The sequence below is a fragment of the Choloepus didactylus genome, chromosome 23, assembly GCF_015220235.1.
Source record: "Choloepus didactylus isolate mChoDid1 chromosome 23, mChoDid1.pri, whole genome shotgun sequence".
Taxonomy (NCBI): domain Eukaryota; kingdom Metazoa; phylum Chordata; class Mammalia; order Pilosa; family Megalonychidae; genus Choloepus; species Choloepus didactylus.
In genome coordinates, this window is record NC_051329.1 from 20366943 (window position 1) to 20386615 (window position 19673).

A 19673-nucleotide genomic window follows, 5' to 3' on the forward strand; every position below is an offset into this window, starting at 1 on the left:
TGCAACCAAGGGCCACCGGTTTCCCCGCCCAGTTTCTTTCTGTGAACCAATAGGAAGCAAGTCCCTGGGAGTGCCCCGCCCTGGGGCGAGAGTCACGGGCCAATGGAAAATGGCGGCTGAGCGGTGGCGTGTCCGGCAGTAGGTGGAGTGACCCTGGGACCTGGACGGGAGCCTGGCGGGGTCAGCCTTCCACCAGCTGCCCTGCGGATGGCTGTGTGGGTTTGGGGAGGCCGCCTTGGCCTGCGCGGGTGCTTCTGTCCGGGCAGGCTACTGTATCCCCGTTTCCAGAGCCGCGGTCCCCAGGGCGTGGAAGACGGGGACAGGTGAGTGCCTGGCTGGGAGGGTAACTCGCATACCTGTCGTGAATCATCGTGGCGCGTCTCCAGGAGTTGATCACACTGCAGTGAGGTCACGGCTGCAACCGCTAGGTGACGTCCCGTCTCAGTCCTGACGTCATCATGACACCGTGGAAGCCAGACACCAGGATTTCTTTGCAAAAGTCCAGCTACCATCAGTCAGGGCAGGCCATACCCCACTTGGGCCAGGAGGGCCTGGACTCACTGTCAGGAGAGGCATCAATTCCGATTTTGACTTATCTCCAGCAGAAAAATACAGTAACACGATCTAATGATGGCTTTCCTCAAACAACTTGAAACTTGCACCCCATTCCCAGAACTCAGAAACTGTAGAGCACCATGAATTAATGTGTTTCATAGATATAGTTATGTCGCCTTTGAATGGCATTATGATATCACATTTTTATTCCGAGGTGTGTATCCGAGTTATGTTTTGTTGCTACCTAAAAATACCAGCTTTCAGACCTCTTTGATGGCAGTTATTAATTTCTGAATATACATGAACCCTCAAAGAGTGGAAGTGGCCCAGGTTTCTTCCCTATTCAGAGGCCCTGCCCCTGGGTGGAGTAGAAATAAGAATTTGGGCCATGGAGTAAGACAGTCGAGGCATGATTCTCAGCCTCACCTCTTCCTACCTGGGTCACTAAGAAGGTGAGTCTCAAACCTTGTGAGCTATAGTTCCCTCTGTGGTAAAATGAAGGTTCCTACCTCTGGGGCTGTTGAGAAGGGTTCCGGGAGATAATGTTCATAATCCACTTAGGATAGTACACGGATGATAGGAAGTGATCAGTAACTTCTTTCAGCAAGTTTTTATCGAGCATCTGCTTTGAGCAATGTACTGCATCAGCAACTATGAAGATACAGACATGGGCAAGACATAGAGCTTGCCCACAAAGGGCTTGCAATCTAGGAGGGAAGAGATTTCAACAGTAAATGACCATCAAGGCACAAGGAGGTGAGTGCTGCCTCCAGGGTTACAAGCAGCACAATGTAGTTTAGTTTCCTAGGGCTGTTGTTAACAAAGAACCACAGACAGACTGGATTAAAACAGAGATTTATTGTTGCACAGTTCTGGAGGTTGGAAATCTGAAATCAAGGTGTGGGCAGGGCCATGTTCGAAGTCCATAGGGCAGAAGCTGTTCCATGCCTTGTTTAGCTTCTGGTGGTTACTGGCGATCCTTGGCATTCCGTGGCTTGCGGCACCCTAACTCCACCTCTGCCTCCATCCATGGCAGTCTTCTTTCTCTTGGTCTGTGTCCATGTTTCGTTTTCTTACAAAGACACCAGTCATATTGGATTAGGGCCCACTCTAATGTAGTTCAGCCTCATCTTACATAATAATGTCTTCAAAGATCTATTTCCAGATAGGGTCATATTCATGACTGGTGTTATCTTTTTGGGGGAACATGATTTTTGGGGGCGGGGCACAATTCAATCCATTAGCACCCACTGAGGGAGGTGCCCTACTGTGTAAGCCGTGCCCACTTACCACCTCTTGATGTTTGTTTCTTGTTAGGTGGCAGCCTTCCTCGGAGACAACCAGGATCCCCAAGATTTACACCAAAACAGGAGACAAAGGTAGGCTGGGTTAGGAGAAAAATGCAAAGACAGATGTATGTCAGGCACCCCATTTAAAAATTCTTCCAAATTCATTGCAACCATTAAAAAGTATGTGACAGCTTATTATACTGAAATGGAAAATGCTCAGATATATTAAGTGTTAAAAGCTTGGCAGATATGAATGTCAGTATTAACGCATACAGCAACTGTTTTTTTTTTTTTAAAAAAAGCTGACTTTAATTAGAGATATGAATGAAGCAGATCTGGTTAAGACTAGGGCAAATCAGGCCAAAGGGTAAAGTTTGAAACTGACTATGTGTTAAAACTTCAACTTCCATGTGAGCCCAAGGGAAGAAATGTTTATTTGGTGTAGGATCTATATTTTCTAAACAATATAACTTCTACAGTCAGTTCATTCAAACACCACAATTACATGGCACTTGGAATAAGAAGTGAGATATGGTAGGTCTGTATAGGTTAGAGTGAAATAGCAACACATCCCAAAGTAATTTGGGTGGAGAATAAAAATATATATTCGGAGCCCCTCTGAAGAGCTGGGGGAGAACATAGAGGTGTTGGACTTCCTCACTTGGATTGTTGCTGATGTTCTCACAAACATTGGGGACTGACAGCTTGACATGCTGAACCCCCTGTCTTGGGACTTGCCCCTATGAAGCTTGTTGCTGCAAAGGAGATGCTAAACTGGCTTTTGATTGTGCCTAAGAGTCTCCCCCTGAGTGCCTCTTTGTTGCACAGATGTGGCCCTCTCTCTCCAGCTAAGCCACCTTGGCAGGTGATCTCACTTGCCCTCCCCACTATGTGGGACTTGACTCCAGGTGTAAATCTCCCTGGCAATGCAGGATATGACTCCCGGGGATAAATCTGGACCCAGCATCATGGGATTGAGAACATCTTCTTGACCAAAAGAGGGATGCGAAATGAAACAAAATAAAGCTTCAGTGGCTGAGAGATTTCAAATGGAGTTGAGAGGTCACTCTGGTGGACATTCTTACGCACTATATAGATAACACTTTTTAGGTTTTGATGTATTGGAATAGTTAGAAGTAAATACCTGAAACTACCAAACTCCAACCTGGTAGCCTTTGACTCTTGAAGACGACTGTATAACAATGTAGATCACAAGGGGTGACTGTGATTGTGAAAACTTTGTGGATCGCACTCCCTTTATCCGGTGTATGGATGGATGAGTAGAAAAATGGGAACAAAAACTAAATGAAAAATAGGGTGGGAGGGGGGGTGATTTGGGTGTTCTTTTTTTATTTTTATTTTTTATTCTTATTCTGGTTCTTTCTGGTATAAGGAAAATGTTCAAAAATAGATTGGGGTGATGAATGCACAACTATAAGATGGTACTGTGAACAGTTGATTGTACATCATGGATGATTGCATGGTATGTGAATATATCTCAATAAAACTGAATTAAAAAAAGTAAATTGCATAACAATACAATCAAAATCAACTTGAATTACATTCAGACTGTTATCTAGGGAGAGGGATTGGGTTGTGGGGGAGGGGAACAGATGAAGGTCTTTGTGTATTGTACATGCTTTTGTTCTGATACCTTTTTATAATGAGCATGTTTCACTTTGGTAAATTAAAAAAAAGCATACTGGGACATAATGCTGTACAGAAAAAAGGTAAGAAGAATATATCAGTTTGACGCCATTTCCCGAGGTTTAAAACCACGCAGATCACTAGTGTTTTCTGATATGCACATATGTAGTGAAGTGAAAACATGCATAGGAATAATACATGTCAGGATAATAGCATTGATACCTCTAGCCAGAGACCTCCAGGGATGCATCTCTAGTCAAAGTTGAGTTTCTTGGCCTGTTGCAACAAGGAGACAGCACACCGTGGGGAAACGTGAGGCGACTCAACTTGAGGATGTTGGAAAGGACTTATTAGACGATTGGGCTTTTCAAGAAAATGAGGCTTTGCTCTGGATTAAATGCTGGCAAGAAGCAGATGTTATTCTATAACTGGGTATCTTAATATTTTTATCCAGAAAGTAGGAGACACAAAGAGAAGCTAAAGCTGTGATTGACCAAGAAGGAGCAGTCACTCACATTACTAAGGAAAGGGAGATGTTTGGCCACGATTGCAATCCGGACATTGTTTGGCCATTGTTCTGTGTTTAGAGGCGATTATGGAATGGTCTTGTGGTCTCGAGCCATCACAGTCACAGTGTCCTTGTCCGATGTTGGTGTTCCGCAGAATCGTTTATGTTCAACATGATGCCACATCACACCTGCTGTGCCAGGCCAGTCAGTGCCTAGTGACACCAAAGCCTGGCTACTGGTGCCAGGCCCGGCCTCACTGTCGGGCAGCTTTTCTCCTTCCTAGTGCTCGGAGTGAGAAAGGCAGGAAATGCAACCCAGGGGGAGGAACAGAGGGCTTTGATTACATGTGAAATACAATTATAATATACACATACTATGTGTTCTAGTTTGCTAATGCTGCCGGAATGCAAAACACCAGAAATGGATTGGCTTTTATAAAAGGGGGGTTATTTGGTTACACAGTTACAGTCTTAAGGCCATAAAGTATCCAAGGTAACACATCAGCAATCAGGTCCCTTCACTGGAGGATGGCCAATGGTGTCTGGAAAACCTCTGTTAGCTGGGAAGGCACGCGGCTGGCATCTGCTCCAAAGTTCTGGTTTCAAAATGGCTTTCTCCCAGGATGTTCCTCTCTAGGCTGCAGTTCCTCAAAAATGTCACTCTTAGTTGCACTTGGGATATTTGTCCTCTCTCAGCTTTTCTGGAGCAAGAGTCTGCTTTCATTGGCCATCTTCAAACTGTCTCTCATCTGCAGCTACTCTCTCAGCTTCTGTGCATTCTTCAAAGTGTCCTTCTTGGATGTAGCTTCTCTTCGAAATGTCACTCTCAACTGCACTGAGTTCCTTCTGTTTGTCAGCTCATTTATATGGCTCCATTGACCAAGACCCACCCTGAATGGGTGGGGCCATGCCTCCATGGAAATATCTCATCAGAGTTATCACCTACAGTTGGGTGGGGCACATTTCCATGCAAACAACCTAATCCAATCATTCTAACTTAGTACCCACTAATATGTCTGCCCCACAAGATTGCATCAAAGAACATGGCCTTTTCTGGGGGACATAATACATTCAAACCAGCACACTATGTTACACATTGCCTGTTTTATTTCTTTATCATGATGGTTAGTATATGATTGTTAAGCTTAAAATAAAAGCATACCTAGAATGAAGTTAGGATAGTAGTTACCCTTTGGGGGGTAGCAACTGGGAAGGGGGCACATGATGCTTCTAGGGTGCTGATCAGGTTCTGCCTCTCAGTGTGGGTGCTGATCGCAGAGGTGTGATCAGTTGGTAGCAATTCATCAACTTGTCCACTCTTCTGTGCGTATGTTATACTGCAAATTAAATGTTGTTTTTTTAAGAACATAAAAGGGAAAAATATCTTAATTTGGGGGGGCGTTCCACATTTTTTCACAGGGTTTTCTAGCACCTTCACCGGAGAAAGGAGACCCAAAGATGACCAAGTGTTTGAAGCCGTGGGAACTACAGATGAATTAAGCTCAGCCATTGGGTAAGGAGAACAGGCTTGGCCTTGAGGTTGACTTTGGCTTGGGCATTGGTAGATATAATTAATGTCAGCCCCCTATGAGGTCACAGCCCTTGACAGACAGGCCTTATCCTGGATACACAGGTCTGTACCACAATGTTGCCTGGCTGCAGGCACCTTTTCCTGCTGGCCCTGCCTGTCCCTGTGATGGTATCTGTCCCACAACATGTGAAACTGCCTTTCCCCTCCGTGTGTGCCTTTGAAATACATACATTAAGTGAAAGAGGGGGATCAAGCACAGTATAGCATGCACCAGATGTGAGCACTTTTGTATTTTTTTGTGTTGTGTTTGAATAAGCAAATGCACAGCCAGAGTTTAGAAGGTTGACTCAGGGAATTAATTAGTCAGGATCGGCTGGGTCATGCTGTGTAACAAACAGTCCCCCAAAGATGTATTTCATGCCCTCACTTCAAGCCCGTTGCAGTTGGCTGTGTCTCTGCTCCATGTGGCCTTGACTCTGGGACTTGGGCTGGCAAGACAGCCTCTGTCTGGGGCAATACCAGTGGGTGGGAGTGGCAACAAATATTTGGGAACAGTAGTCCAGTCCCTCACACATAGCAAGCTGTTATCAGTGTAAGCTTTGATGTTGGCTGGCTCACAAGCTCTGATGTGGCCTAGTGGTTAAAGGTATGTAGGAATCAGTTAGACCTGGGTTCACATTCCGTACCACTGCTAACTGACTTGCGATTTTGGGCAAATGGCCTGGCCTCTCTAAGCCTCCAATTACTGCTCTATCAGATAGTCACAGTAGTTGTGATCATTGCATTGTTGTGAGGATTAAATGAGAAATCCACGTTCCATCTCTAGGATGGTGCCTAGCACAAATAATAATATTATGTATTGTTGTTCTCCATGATGGGCCTGACTGGGTGAGATTTTCAGAACAGATAATGGCAGGTGTAGACAGTCTACTGGCAGGGTAGAGAAAGCTAAATTCTGCAGTGTGGTGGGGAGGGAAGAAGGCAAACACAAGATCAACTGGGAAGAGGTGGGAGAAGGCAGGTTCCAGCACCAACGATTCCGAATTAGCATGGCAGTGAGCCTTGATTTCTTAGTTTGTGGGGGCAGGGGCTCGGGGAACCTCAATTCTGGATTCTTCCTTTGTCAGATACAGATTGGTTAGCGGTGCTTTGTGTACCAGGCACCACTAATCACCAGGGTGACCCAGACATTCCCAGCCCTGCCTTCCTGGAGGCTGCCAACATCGCCTCCTCCAGGAAGCCCTCCCTGAATGCCTTTCACAGGACTCTCACCCCATCCTTCAGTTTGTAACTTCACATTCTGAACTGTGATAGCTGAGAGTGTCTCTCCTGCTCCTGCTGGACAGAGCCAGTGTTGGCTTCTGTTCGCCACTGAAACGCCGAGGCCTGGCCAGAGTAATTGTTGAGTGGGTGAAAGAGTAGAAGAAAAGGCATTTTGAGAAGCAAAATTTCCCTATCCAAATGACAGTTGGCGATGTTCTCATTGTCACAAGAAAAATAACACTGTGGCTATTACAGCTAAGTTAGCCGAATGGCCTACCACCTAGAATCTATTGCCGTACAGCAAAACAAGCCCTGGGAATGATATGTTAGAGGTGAATTCTTTCCCCCTTTTCCTCATAGGTTTGCTATGGAATTAATTGCAGAGAAAGGCCACGCATTTGCTGAAGAGCTTGAGAAAGTGAGTAACGTCGTTTACCCCAAGGCCTGGTGGCCGTAACTGGACTTACCATCTGACTGTCACTTTCTCTCTGTGTGACCCGGGGCAGCCAGTCCTTCTCCCTCTGTAAAATGGGGTCCCTTCCTCTGTAAAATGGGGACGTGCAGGGATACTCACCTCTCACATGTGGGTGGTGAGGACGGCATTAAGTGGCATTAAATGTAAAGAGCAGTGGTTCTCAACTGGGGTGATTCTGCCTCCAGGGTAAGGCCCAGAGACATTTTTGGTTGTCATCATGCATGTGTGGGAGGGTGCTGGTGGCACCCAGTGGGTGGAGGCTGGGGATGCTGCTCAGCACCCTTCAGTGCTCAGTCTTCCCTCCTCCCCCGCAAAGAATGGCCTGGCCCTACACGTCAGTGGCACCAAGGCCAAGAGAGCCTGTGTGTGGCACCTTGGCCAGTGGCACTAGGGTTCCCAGCACTTATGCTCACTTCTGAAGAATCAGCAGAAGCATGATCCATGGGGGAGCTTCTGAGACAGAGGCAGGGATGGCCCCAGAAGGCCATGGGGTGTGGGTCAGTTCTAGGTCCATGTGCTGTGCAGGTCACCCCGAGTCCTTAGAAACGGTTGCTTCTGTCCTCCGGCCCCACCTGGCCCAGGTTTTTTGCCCCTGTTGATGCTCCCAGCTTCCTGGGAGCAGATGGAGGGGAGTGGGCTGCTGTAGGCTGTGGCTGCAGAAGGATGGGGGGGCCTCAGCTACCAGAACCCTCCATGAATGACCCACGGCCTATATAATGGAGAACAGTTCTCCACCTTGTAACAAGGAACCATCTCCATCCACAGTGGTTGTTCCTGGGTGCTGCGGTCATCCGAGTCGGGGTTTGCAGGGGACGAGGGAAGGGCAGTGACGTGCCCCTCACCCTGTGCTTTGGGTCACAGCTTCACTTCACCTCCAGGGCCTTCCCTGGCCACCCCGCCCCCAGTCTGCGTCGGCACCTCTTCTGGGTTTCCACAGCTCCTGTGCTTCCCCTGCTGACAAGTCATTGAAGGGAGTGCTAACCTGCTTGCTCACTTTTCTGTCTCCCTGTGAGTAGTTCAATGGGTGCCAGTGAACTGTGAACAGGAGCCAGGCAGCGAGCCCGTGCTCTCTTCGCCTCCCCTCATTTGGTCCTCACAGAGGCCTGTGAGGGGAGGTTGGTGTGCGCATTTTACAAGGGGCAAAACCAAGGCCTAGAAAGCGGGACTTGCCCAGGGTCCCCTAGCTTGATGCCCAAATAGGTGCCAACTCTTCTGCCCTTGGGGGGATTAGCCCTGTGGTTGGCCCACCAAGTGGTTATTATTACCCCACTTCCACCTGAAGACTCAGGGACACCAAGAGCTCAAGTAACAGGCCCATGGTCTCTTCTGGTCCAGTGGGTCGGCCACCCATGCCCGTCCCACTGTGCCCTGCTCTTTCACGGTGGCGTTTGCTCAGTGCTCACAGACCAGCCCAAGGGGACCCCGGTTGGGCACAGAGCCAGAGGCAGGCATGTGTGGGCGTCATCGGCCTGGAGCTTGTTGGTCACTGGTCATGCAGGGGCCCGAGTACTCCCAGCAAAGAGCTGTTCCGGTTTGCTAATGCTGCCATTCTGCAAAATACCAGAAATGGATTGGCTTTTATAAAAGGGGGGTTATTTGGTTACACAGTTACAGTCTTAAGGCCATAAAGTGTCCAAGGTAACACATCAGCAATCGGGTTCCTTCACTGGAGGACGGCCAATGGTGTCCGGAAAACCTCTGTTAGCTGGGAAGGCATGCAGCTGGTGTCCCAGGTTGCATTTCAAAATGGCATTCTCCAGAATGTCTCTGTGTCAGCTTCTTGGGGTGAGCTCTGGGCTAGTACCTCCAAAGCATCAGCAAAACTCTGCTTTCAATGGCCATCTTCAAAATTTCTCTGTGAGTTGCAGCAGCGAGCTCCTTCTGGCTGAGGTTCTTATATAGGACTCTAATAAACTAATCAAGGCCCACGCTAAATGGGCAGGGTCACACCTCCATGGAAATTATCCAGTCAGACTTATCACCTACAATTGGGTGGGTCACATCTCCATGGAAACAACCTAATCCAAAGGTTCCAACTTAATCAACACTAACATGTCTGCCCCCACAAGATTGCATCAAAGAACATGGCTTTTTCTGGGGGGCATAATATATACAAACTGGTACAACAGGCCACCTCTGTTCCAAGCAAGCCCGTCGCCCCCCTTGGGGCACAGGCATCGCCCCAGCTGTGCTCCCTGCTCCTGGGGCAGTCCCCTCCCTCACAGCACCAGCCTCAGCTGGCCACGTTCTCCCAGTCTACATCCTCACAATTCCTCGTCTTCTACGGTGTGGGAGGCACTTGGGTTTGGTCTCTTGGCCCAGCTTTACAGGGCTAGAGAATCAAAGCTGTCAGTGTAGGAAAAAGAAAACACCTGACAGGGCCCAGGCACGTGGAAGACATTGATGAGGGCTGAAAGGTTCCTCTTGTCAGTCACGGGATGCTTAATACTCTTCTGTCTGTCTGACTCTCTCTCTCCGGGAGCCTTTTCCTCCCACCAGCTCAGAACAAGCCGCAGCACCAGGCCCCTCCCAGCAGGCTGGGGTCCGAGGAGGAGGAAGGTACCTTGTGCTGAAGGTTCAGGCAGAGTTTGCTAATTAGCCTTTCAAAGGCAGCTAATTAAAGGCTCTGACAGCCCCCAGCAAACCAGCACTTGTGTCCCTGACACCTCACACACGTAATTCTATTCTGTGCCGCTCACCAGGAAGAGACCTCACTCTCGCCTTCTGTTCCCCCTCAGATCCAGTGCACGCTGCAGGACGTGGGTGCTGCCCTCGCCACGCCAAGCTCCTCGGCCAGGGAGGCCCACTTAAGTAATTCTGTGAAGCCGCCATGTGTATTCAGAGGCCCTGCGGGGGCCTGGGGGATGGGGTCACCCGTGGGTGTCACCACCCGGGAGCCTAGTCCCCCATGGACCTGCAGATGGGATTGGGTGGTGGTACCTTCTGCATCAGTGGAAGCGGTTTGTGCGGCACCAGGTAGAAGGGCTGTGGGGCAGTTTCCTTGCTGATTTGGCCCTGGGCCTCATGGCGGTTTCCCCTCAGAGCTCACTGCCTTCGAGGAGGGGCCCATCGTGGAGCTGGAGCACTGGATTGACAAGTACTCGAGCCAGCTCCCTCCTCTCACAGCTTTTATCCTGCCTGTAGGTACCGGGTGGCCTGAACCTAGGGGTGGGGTGGGGCGGGAAGAGGCTGCAGGCCAAGGGAATTGACGAAAACGTGTGGGCTTTGGAATTAAGACCTTTTCTGTGTCTCCTAAGAGTGACAGAAGTTGCCCCCCAAGTCCCCTCTGGGTCCCTGCTGACCCCTCTCCAGCCCCACTCCTTTGGAGGGAGCCGCCCAGCGGGTGCCCAGTGACAGGGCCCACTGGGGACAGATGGCCCTGGGTGGTGGGCAGAGTCTGCGTGTCTGCAGGGGGCACATTGCCCACTCCTCTTCCAGCCAGGCTGCTTTTTTGTTTCAGTCGGGAGGCAAGAGCAGCGCCGCGCTGCATTTCTGTCGGGCCGTGTGCCGCCGAGCTGAGAGACGGTAAGGGGCCTTCAGGAGCGGGAGCCTCGTGCGAGTGGGAGGCAGGTGCCACTTCACCGTGCCAGGCCAAGTCCCTGTCCTCAGAGCCCTGACATTCTGGGTCAGGGGAAGGTGATGATAGATAAACCAATACATGATGTAATTTCACATCATGACAAGAGCTACGCAGAGAAACGAGGCGGATGAGGTGAACGGGGCAGGGCTGGGGCCTAGATTGTTTACACCTGTTCCAGTTTGCTAATGCTGCTGGAATGCAAAAGCCAGAGATACATTGGCTTTTATAAAAGGGAGTTTGTGTGGTTACACAGTTACAGTCCTAAGGCCATAAAGTGTCCAAGGTAACTCATCAACAATTGGATACCTTCACTGGAGGATGGCCAATGGCGTCCGGAAACCTCTGTTAGCTGGGAAGGCACGTGGCTGGTGTCTGCTCTGGAGTTCTGGTTTCAAAATGGCTTTCTCCCAGGACGTTCCTCTCTAGGCTTCAGCTTCTCTTCAAACTGTCACTCTCAGTTGCTCTTGGGGCGTTTGTCCTCTCTTAGCTTCTCCGGAGCAAAAGTCTGCTTTCAAAGGCCATCTCCAAAATGTCTCTGTAAGCTGCAGCTCCTCTCTCAGCTCCTGTGTGTTCTTCAAAGTGTCCCTCTTGGCTGTAGCAAGCTCAGTTCTTCTGTCTGAGCTTATGTAGTGCTCTAGTAAAGTAATCAAGGCCCACACCTCCATGGAAATTATCCAATCAGAGTTATCGCCTACAGTTGGGTGGGGCACATCTCCATGGAAACACTCAAAGAATTACAATCTAATCAACACTAATTCATCTGCCCACACAAGATTGCATCAAAGATAATGGCATTTTGGGGGACATAATACATTCAAACTGGGACAACAACCAAACACATACATACTGGAACTCGGTACAAAATTCAAAAAGGTATTTGGTGAGAACTGCCCCTCACCTGTGCCCCAGCTCCCTGTCCTGGGCTGTGCATGGGGGTCGTCTAGATGGGGTGCTCAGTGAGGGCCACCGGGAGAGGAGGTGCTGTTTGAGCTGAGCAGAAGTGAGCACTCAGCACCATCCACCAGGATTGGGGCCCTGTGGGAAGGGTGCTCGGTGCCGGGACGGCCCTGCAGGGAGGGCAGGGGTGGTCTCGGCACTGGCCGTCTCGGCCTGGGGTGAATTGAAGGATGGGGGTTGCGGTGGGGCGGAGTGTCCAGGCCAGGGGAGCAGCACACTCGGAGAGAGGGTGACGACCTCCATTTACAGGAGTGAGGAACCGGGGCTCAGACAGGTGATGTGGTCAGGGCCGCCCGGGCTGTCCATGGTGGTGGAGGCAGGGTCTGAGCCCAGGCCCTCCCCACAGCCCCACACCCCCCAGAGTTAGCCCTTCCCCGAAAGGTGCTTGGTCCCAGGAGTTTTCTTAAAGGCTTCCTGGTTAACAAAAAGAGCTTTGGCCTCAAAAGGAAAAAATTGTCGGTGCCATGCCACCCACATCAGCAGTGCTCAAACTTGCAAAGCAATGGAAATGACCCAAAGGCCCAACAGTGGGGTCTGGCCAAGCAGATACTCTGGACGGTTACACGGCCGGCGCAGGGACAGGTGTGCAGAGAGTGGTCTCAGGAGCGTGCGTGTGGAGAAAGCCCCACGCTGAGCGTCTGTGCCCAGGGCAGCCTGGGGGTGCAGAGAGCGTGTGGGCTCTGGGGGGGCGGGCCTGGGGCACGTGCTGCCCGGGCCACTTTGCAGCTGTGTGGCCTTGGGCAGGGAGCAGAAGACCCAAGCCTTGTTTCCCTCTAGAAAGCAGGGAGGCTGCCTGCCAGCAAGGATTACGCAAATGGGGACGTGCGCGGAGGGCCTAGCGAGGGCCTGCCACGTGGCAGGTGTTCAGGGGGCGCAAGTCACTCCCTACAGCGTCTGCACGCAGGCTGGCAGGGACCCCAGGCAACCCAGGGTCATGCAGGGCACTGGGAGTGTGGTTTGCTTGCGTTGTTTTCTCCCCTAAGACTTAGGGGAGTCATAACCTAGAAGGGGCTTGGAGTGGGAACTCCTGGCGAGTCGGGGTCAGAGCCCACCGTCCTCAGCCCCCCGACAGGGAGGACCCCCAGTGAGAAGAAGGCAGGCAGGCTCAGACGTTCCCGCCACCCCACTGTCCTCTAGCCTCCTCAGGCCCACGTGTGATGCGCCCACAGGAAGGAGGTAGGACACCCGGGTTCAGCTTTTAGACTTCAGATTTTCCATCTGGAGTGCGGGGTGGGCTTTGCGCAGGCTCAGACCAAGTGGTGGCAGGTTGTGAGCTGCTGGCCCAGGGCCCCGGGAAGTGGGCGTGTTGGGTGCTGGGACACGGCCTGACAGTTGTGCTTCCTCCCTGTCCAGCGTGGTGCCTCTCGTCCAGACGGGAGAGACAGACGCAAATGTGGCCAAGTTCTTAAACAGGTATGTAGATGGAGAGTCTGAAAACCAAGCCCTCTTTGTGGAAATAGCCCTGGAATGGGCCTGGGGAGCAGTGCCGGGTGGTGCTCATTCATTCATTCAGTGAATAATCACTGAGCATCTGCTGGGGCTGGGTGCCTCCTGGGCCTGGGGCCTGAGGCTCTGCGCAAGGCGGACACTTGTTCCTGTCCCCAGAGAGGTTAACATCTTATTGGAAGCGGCTGCACTAAAAAAACCAGCAAAATACATATATGTAAGCACAAAGGGATCGTGCAGTGGAAGGGACCTCTTTTGAGTAGGGCAATCAGGGAAGGCCCTGCAAGGTGTCTTGATGGTGACTGACCTGGCAGCCCAGGAAAGCAGACCCTCTCTCGGTGGTCTCCCCTCCCCACGAGGCCCTGAACAGAGAGACCCGGTGCACTGGGCTGGCCCAGGGGGGCTTCTGTAGCCCAGTGGCCCAGCCTCAGCCTGTAGCCATGGCCGGCCCGGGGCCTGCCCTGCTGGCTTCCACTCGTCATGGCTCGTGCAGCCCCTGTGTGGGCAAGGGCAGGACCCAGGGGGGCTGCCCTGGGGGTCAGACAGTGACCTCACTGTGGTTTATAGGTTACCAGGGGCAGAAAGAGGGAGTTGTAGCTTAATGGGAAAGTAGTTTCCGGTTGAGGTGATAAAAAAGGAGGAGAAATGGATGTCAGTGGTGGTAGCACAATATTGTGACTATAATTAATCCTACTGAATTTGGCCATGTAAATGTGGTTAAAAAGAGAAAATTTGTGCTTTACGTCAGCTACTACAATAGAAAGTTAAAAAAAAAGTGACCTCACAGCGGGTGCTCTCCTCGGGATGTAGCCTGGGCCCTGGTGGGTCCTGGCCGGCCCTCCTGCTCCTGCAAGGGGAGTGGGGCTGGGTGTCTCCCTGGGCCTGCCCGGGGCCCACTCCCTGTGAGGAGCCGTTCCATCTTATCTCCACAGCCAGTCATCCCCCTAGCAGGGCTTCACCAGGCAGATGGGAAACCAGCGTATCAGGCCCTCAAGGTGCACGCAGCCCATGATGGGGAAGGATGCCCAGAGTAGCAGGTCCTCCACGGTGCCTGAGAGACGGCCTTGGGGCTGCCAGGGGCCAGGGGAGGGGCCCTGACTGCTGTGGGCATGGGCCGGGGTGGGTTCCAGAGGGACGTGGCTTGGCACTGGCCTGGGAGGGCAGGATTGGGCCAGGAGGGTGGAGGAGGAGGGCGGCGTGAGTGAGCTGGACCTTCAGGAACAGCCCCAGCCCTGGCGCCCTCGTTGGGCCCTCAAATCCCATGGAAGCCTGTCTTGAGTGCCGTCCATAAAAGCCCAAGTTCACTGAGCACAGCCATCCCCACCTAATTCTCCTGGTGGCACATAATTTATATTTCCTCCTTGGAGATTAATAAAGGAGCGTTGATCTCCCATTTTGAATCATTTTGTTTGGTTCTCTCTCGCCCTCCAGACTCAGCGACTATCTCTTCACACTAGCCAGATACACAGCCATGAGGGAGGGGAATCAAGAAAAAATATACAAGAAAAAATGACTGATTGGACTGAGCCAAGGCATTGGGAAGTAACGGGACGGAGAAGCTTTTTTGGCCCCCTCCATGGTGATGGTGATGAGGAGAAGAGTTTGCTCATCCAGGGTCCTGATTCCCGAAGGTCTCACCCAGGGGCTGGAAGCTGGTGTTTTGTCCAGACTCAGCTTTGTCCCAGGAACTGTGGCTGTCGGAGAATTGCCACCTCCCCCAAGTGCTCCTTGGCCTTAGTGGGGCAGTGGGCATTCAGAATTGCGGAAAAGAAAGGTAAGGCGACTGCTGGAATGGGAAGGAGCCATGCCGACAAAAGAATAAAAGTTGGAAAGGTGCGTGTGTGTGTACATGTGTGTGTGAGAAACAACCCTTTTACTGTCAGAGCTTAGGATGGAACCAGAGGCCCTTGGAAATGTAATTGTGATTTACCTGTGCCAAAGGGGCTTTAAATGTCACATTTGTAGAGGGGGAGGCAGGCAGGATTTGGAAGTTTAGTCACCTCTGAGCCACCCTCACCTCCCAAGTGCAGGGAGAAGGACAGCTGCAGATTCACAGGCAGGGCCTCTGACATACTCGGGTTGGATTGAAATGTTGCAGGGATGGGGTGGGCGGCTTCATCTTGGAGAATCCTCTAAAAAGGGACGGAGACCCTGGGGAGAGATGCCTCTGCCTCTGAGAGGTGCTTCCTCCTGCCCAGGCAAGATGGAGAGGAGCTCTGAGGCGGAATGTGCTCAGCTTGAGAAAATAAGGTCATCTGTTTCTGACAAGGCCGACACTGACGAGACCCTCCTGATGCTGCACTTGGCTGCCTCCCGCCTCCGAAATCCACGCCACGGCGGTATTTTATTTCACTTGTCACCATCGCTCCCTCCCGCTATGTAACGGACTGCCGGCGCCAGCTGTGTCCTTGGCAAGGGGGATATTTATGAAGGGCTAAGATGTAGTCCTGAGGACGTAAAGATTCCACCGTGCTAATTGCAGGAAATGACTTCTCAGAAGGGCAGACTCGGGCTGGCTGCAGGACCGAGAGTGCCTGGTGAGCGCCCACCTCCCACGGGGCACTGTGCCAGGCCCTGGAAGGCCGGCCTTTCTGCTATCCTTGCCGCAAGGCAGCAAACCTTCAAGCACCAGTCGCGTGCATATTTTTGCCATCATTGTTACCGCCTCGCCTGCTGATTTTGTGGGAGGAATGGGTACATCTTGTCTCCTAAGGGTCCTTTAGTTCCTGGGCAGCTGCTGCAGAGGAACAGGCAGGTTTCGTCCTCGGTGGGTCCTTTGGTTCCTGGCCGGCTGCTGTGGCCCTTGGACACCTGGGGCAGGGCAGCTGAGGTGCTGATGACCCAGGAGTGAAGTGGCTCCTGGAAGTGGCCGTGTCCAACTTGTCCCACCCCACCTGTCCGTCTGTCTCTCCCACCAAGCCTGGCACGTAGTAGGTGCTTATTGTTTGTAAACGGAACTGGGAACACAGCAAGCAGAGACTTGAGTTGATTCCCGAGAGGCTAATGCCTGTGGACTCTTCCTCCTAAGAGCTCGAAGGCTCACCCAAGGAGGGCTGGGTTGCAGGAGCTTGCAGCGGATCACTCGGCTCTGCCCTCACCTCAGAACCTCCCTGGAAGTGCAGGATGTGTGTAATAAAACCACAGCCCCACACTCCTCGCGGTGGTAACATGTAGCTTCCAAAGATGAGGGAGGCTCTCGGAGTAAAGACAACACCCTTTTCAGGGACAGGCTGTCAATGGATGGATGTTAACCCTCAGCTTCCTACACTCAGCCTCCACGTCCCCCCTCTTCCCTTTCACTGGGGAACATTTCCGTTAGAAATGCCCAGTTGCAGGGCCGACTCGGCACCTCTGGAAGCGTTTCTCTCCAGTGCCTTCACCCTTGGAGAAAACAAGAAAGCCTTATCAGAGGATGAGTTGGTTTGAAACATTTGCTCTGTGGCAGTGCCATCCCAAGCCATGTTGGAGCCCGAGGCAAAAAATATCAAATCTCGCTTTCCAGAATATCTTCCCATATTCTGAACCACGTGGGAAAACTTAATAAAAAAGCTCTACAATCAAAAAACATGACGTTACATAAAGCCTCTACATTGCTCAATTTGTTCTCACAAGTGATTATTCCCATCGCATAGTAACACATGGTTGCAAAACAAACAGCCTCTCTTTAAATTGTGATATCTTGTTCATCGTGGATTTTTTTTTGCGTCATTTTGAGTTTTTAAAGATACTGTATTGAAATATGATTTATCTTGACTACCGAGTTTTTTGGCACTCCCTTAAAGACAGGTGCCTCAGTCACCTCCCCCTAGTTTGGGTCCCGCTCTCCGGATCAATACTTAGCACCATTACCAGGCTGATGTCAAACGCTCCATTTAGATGATCCCACAATAATAATACCACCAGCCAGCATTTGTTAAGTGTTTGCTCTGTACCAGGACCGAGCAAGTGCTCCACGTACATTTATCTCATTTCAACCTCACAGCAACTTTAGGAGGAGGCACCCTTGACAGGCCCAGCTTTGCAGGTGAGGAAACTGAGGCTCGGAGACAAGAACCACCTTGTCCCAGCGAGTCAGCGGTAAGACTTGGGCCCCGGGCGCGGCTCCTGACCCCTGGCCCGTCACTCCTGGCCTCATACTCCACTGCTCTTTGACAGTCACTTTCATCACGACCTGGGCCGCAGTGAGCAGCAGCAGGCACTAATAGATTCTGCTGTCTCATTTCTCAACCTCATTTCCTTTAACTGATACTTCAGGGCTATTGTTAATGTACATTTTTCACTGAGTAATTTTCACAACCTGAACTTGCGATGCATCCCAATGACAAACGTCCCTGGTTCCGCATCCTCCCGTCAACGGCAATGTCACCCTCTCCACCTCCCTGATACCTTTTTCTGACAGCCCATCCGGTTTTATGATCTCTGTGTCCCAGTTATCATTACTGAACCTTTAAGAATCCAGGCACCTTTCAAGTTTAATTGAATAAAATTCTTTGTATAATAAATTCTGTGTGACTGCTACATAAATCAGCACCGGAAGGATTTGTGGCTTGTCCATCCCCTCAGAACGGGGCCTGGGCATCTCGCTGGCAACGCTGGACCCAAGCGGGTCCTTTCTGATTATCTAGAGGAATAAATTCACCTTTGCAGCTCAGCTGGGGGTACAATGGAAGATGGTGCTTAAGCCCCAGCAGAGGCAGGGGACGGGCAGGTTGGGGAGACCCAAGGAACTTCTGGGACATCCCTCATTTTTTCCCACTCCATGGAATCAGAAGCTTCTAAAGTTGGGGTTCATCACCAGAATTCTGAGGAAAGCTGTGTACACACACTCCCTAGAAATATGCAAACAAATAGGTGTTCAGAAGCTTGCACCCATTTAGGAAGTCTGTGGAACCCGCAGGTAAGAATCTCTGTTCTTACCCTCTCTGGGAGCTGAATCGGCACTCACAAGGCACCTTCTCCAGCAGCGTCTCTGGGGCCAGGGGTTGGGGGAAGTCGTATAGCCCTAGCCTTGAATTGTGAGAAGGATCACGATGGGCTGGCTGGGAGCAGCTGTCGGAATGACCTTGGATGCTGGCAAGACTGTGTAGGGCGGAGAATGACAGGCAGGCAAGGCTCGGGCTTCGGCACCAGGTAGACTCAGGTTCGAGAGCAGCTCTGGCTTTTCCTAGCTTCCTGACTCTGGGCATGCCGTGCCATTCTCATCTGTAAAATTGGAATAGTAGTAATCTCTACCCCGTAGGGTCTTTGGGAGGGTTTAATGAGGGCATTTTGAAAGGGCATAGCATACCCCCTGGCAAATGCTAGCTGCTATTATTACAGTGGTTTATTATTATTATCAGTTCCACCTCTGCCCAGTTGCTAGCTGCGTCACCTTGAGGAAATCGTTTAGCCACTCTGAGCCTCAGTCCTCATCTTTTATAATGCAATACTACTACCAACTTGTTAGGATTCAGGGAATAAGGCCATGGGCCTGGCACATAGTAGCTGCTTAAAAAAATGTAGCTATTATTGCATTTAAAACAAGTGTTATCCTCTTCAAAGTCCTTTCATATAGCTCAGGCCCTGATCGAACCACCAGCAACCGCTTGGCAGGCCCCCTGATTTGTTCAGACTTGCTGAGCAAGTACTGCTCACCTTTCCTGTGGGGTGGGGGGAGGCAGGTGCCTCCAGATGGGGCTGGTCACAGCCCGGGGACGTGGCTCCTGCAACACCATGCCAAAATGAGAGTGGGAGTGATCAGCCACAGAACAGTGAGAGCCAAAAGGGATTCCATTTTACAGAGTAGGAAACTGAGGTCCAGAGAGAACTTAGTAAATACTAACAACGACCCCTAATTGAGCACTGATTATGTCCAGGCGTCTTGCTAAGCACCTTACGTGCAACATTTCTTTTAATTCTGTCCACAGTCAGTGAAGGTGGTGCTATTAATATTATCAGCCCTTGCCGAGGCCCAGAGAGGAGGAAAGGCTTTCTCAAGGTCACACGGCTCTGAGAGGTGGAGGTAGGCTTTAACTCAGGGCTCTTTGCCTCCAAACGCCATGGCTAACACTCAACACCTATCTAATGCCAGGTCTTTTATGTGTCTTTATTTCTTAGAACCCAACAAAGCACATGCTGTTTTTCTCCCCATTTCACAGTTGAGAAAACTGAGGCTCAGAGGGGTGAAGTCACTTGCTCAAAGTCACACCGTGGCCTCTGGGGTGATGAAGGTTATAGTGATATAACCAACAGCTGCCATTTTTGAGCCCACGTTGAGCTCTTCTTAACACAGTAGTCACAACAGGCCATTGGGTAGATCTTAGTATCGTTGATTGACAGATGTGAAAACTGAGGCACAAGGGGAGGCAATTTGGCCAAACTAGGATTGAACTGAGATCTGGCCACCTCCAGCACGTTCTTGCCTCTGCACGGTGGCCCTGGCT

General features: G+C 51.0%; 1 protein-coding gene across 4 annotated transcripts; it reads left to right on the top strand.

Moving 5' to 3' along the window:
* Window positions 1-90: 90 nt before the first annotated feature.
* MMAB (metabolism of cobalamin associated B) lies at window positions 91-17741 on the top strand. 4 transcript variants are annotated; one of them, XR_005214049.1, is made up of 10 exons: window positions 91-323; window positions 1873-1934; window positions 5419-5512; window positions 7154-7211; window positions 10007-10079; window positions 10311-10408; window positions 10729-10793; window positions 13159-13218; window positions 14683-15025; window positions 15450-17741. XR_005214049.1 is itself a non-coding variant. In XM_037817313.1 (10 exons), exons 1-9 carry the CDS (start codon window positions 208-210, stop codon window positions 14762-14764), a joined length of 708 nt encoding a protein of 235 aa, XP_037673241.1. In that variant the 5' UTR covers window positions 91-207; the 3' UTR covers window positions 14765-14793; window positions 15450-17741. The 4 variants fall into 4 exon arrangements, 3 of the variants coding, with proteins under 3 accessions (XP_037673241.1, XP_037673240.1, XP_037673242.1); XM_037817313.1 differs by having other exon boundaries at window positions 14683-14793; XM_037817312.1 differs by lacking the exon at window positions 15450-17741 and having other exon boundaries at window positions 14683-15087.
* The last annotated feature ends 1932 nt before the right edge of the window (window positions 17742-19673 follow it).

Excerpts from the sequence above, each read along its gene's own strand:
- MMAB (XM_037817313.1), top strand. The coding sequence starts at position 208 with ATGGCTGTGTGGGTTTGGGGAGGCCGCCTTGGCCTGCGCGGGTGCTTC. Across the intron at positions 10,080-10,310 it reads GGCCAGGGAGGCCCACTTAA|AGCTCACTGCCTTCGAGGAG; the intron begins GTAATTCTGTGA and ends GTTTCCCCTCAG. Across the intron at positions 13,219-14,682 it reads GTGGCCAAGTTCTTAAACAG|ACTCAGCGACTATCTCTTCA; the intron begins GTATGTAGATGG and ends CTCGCCCTCCAG.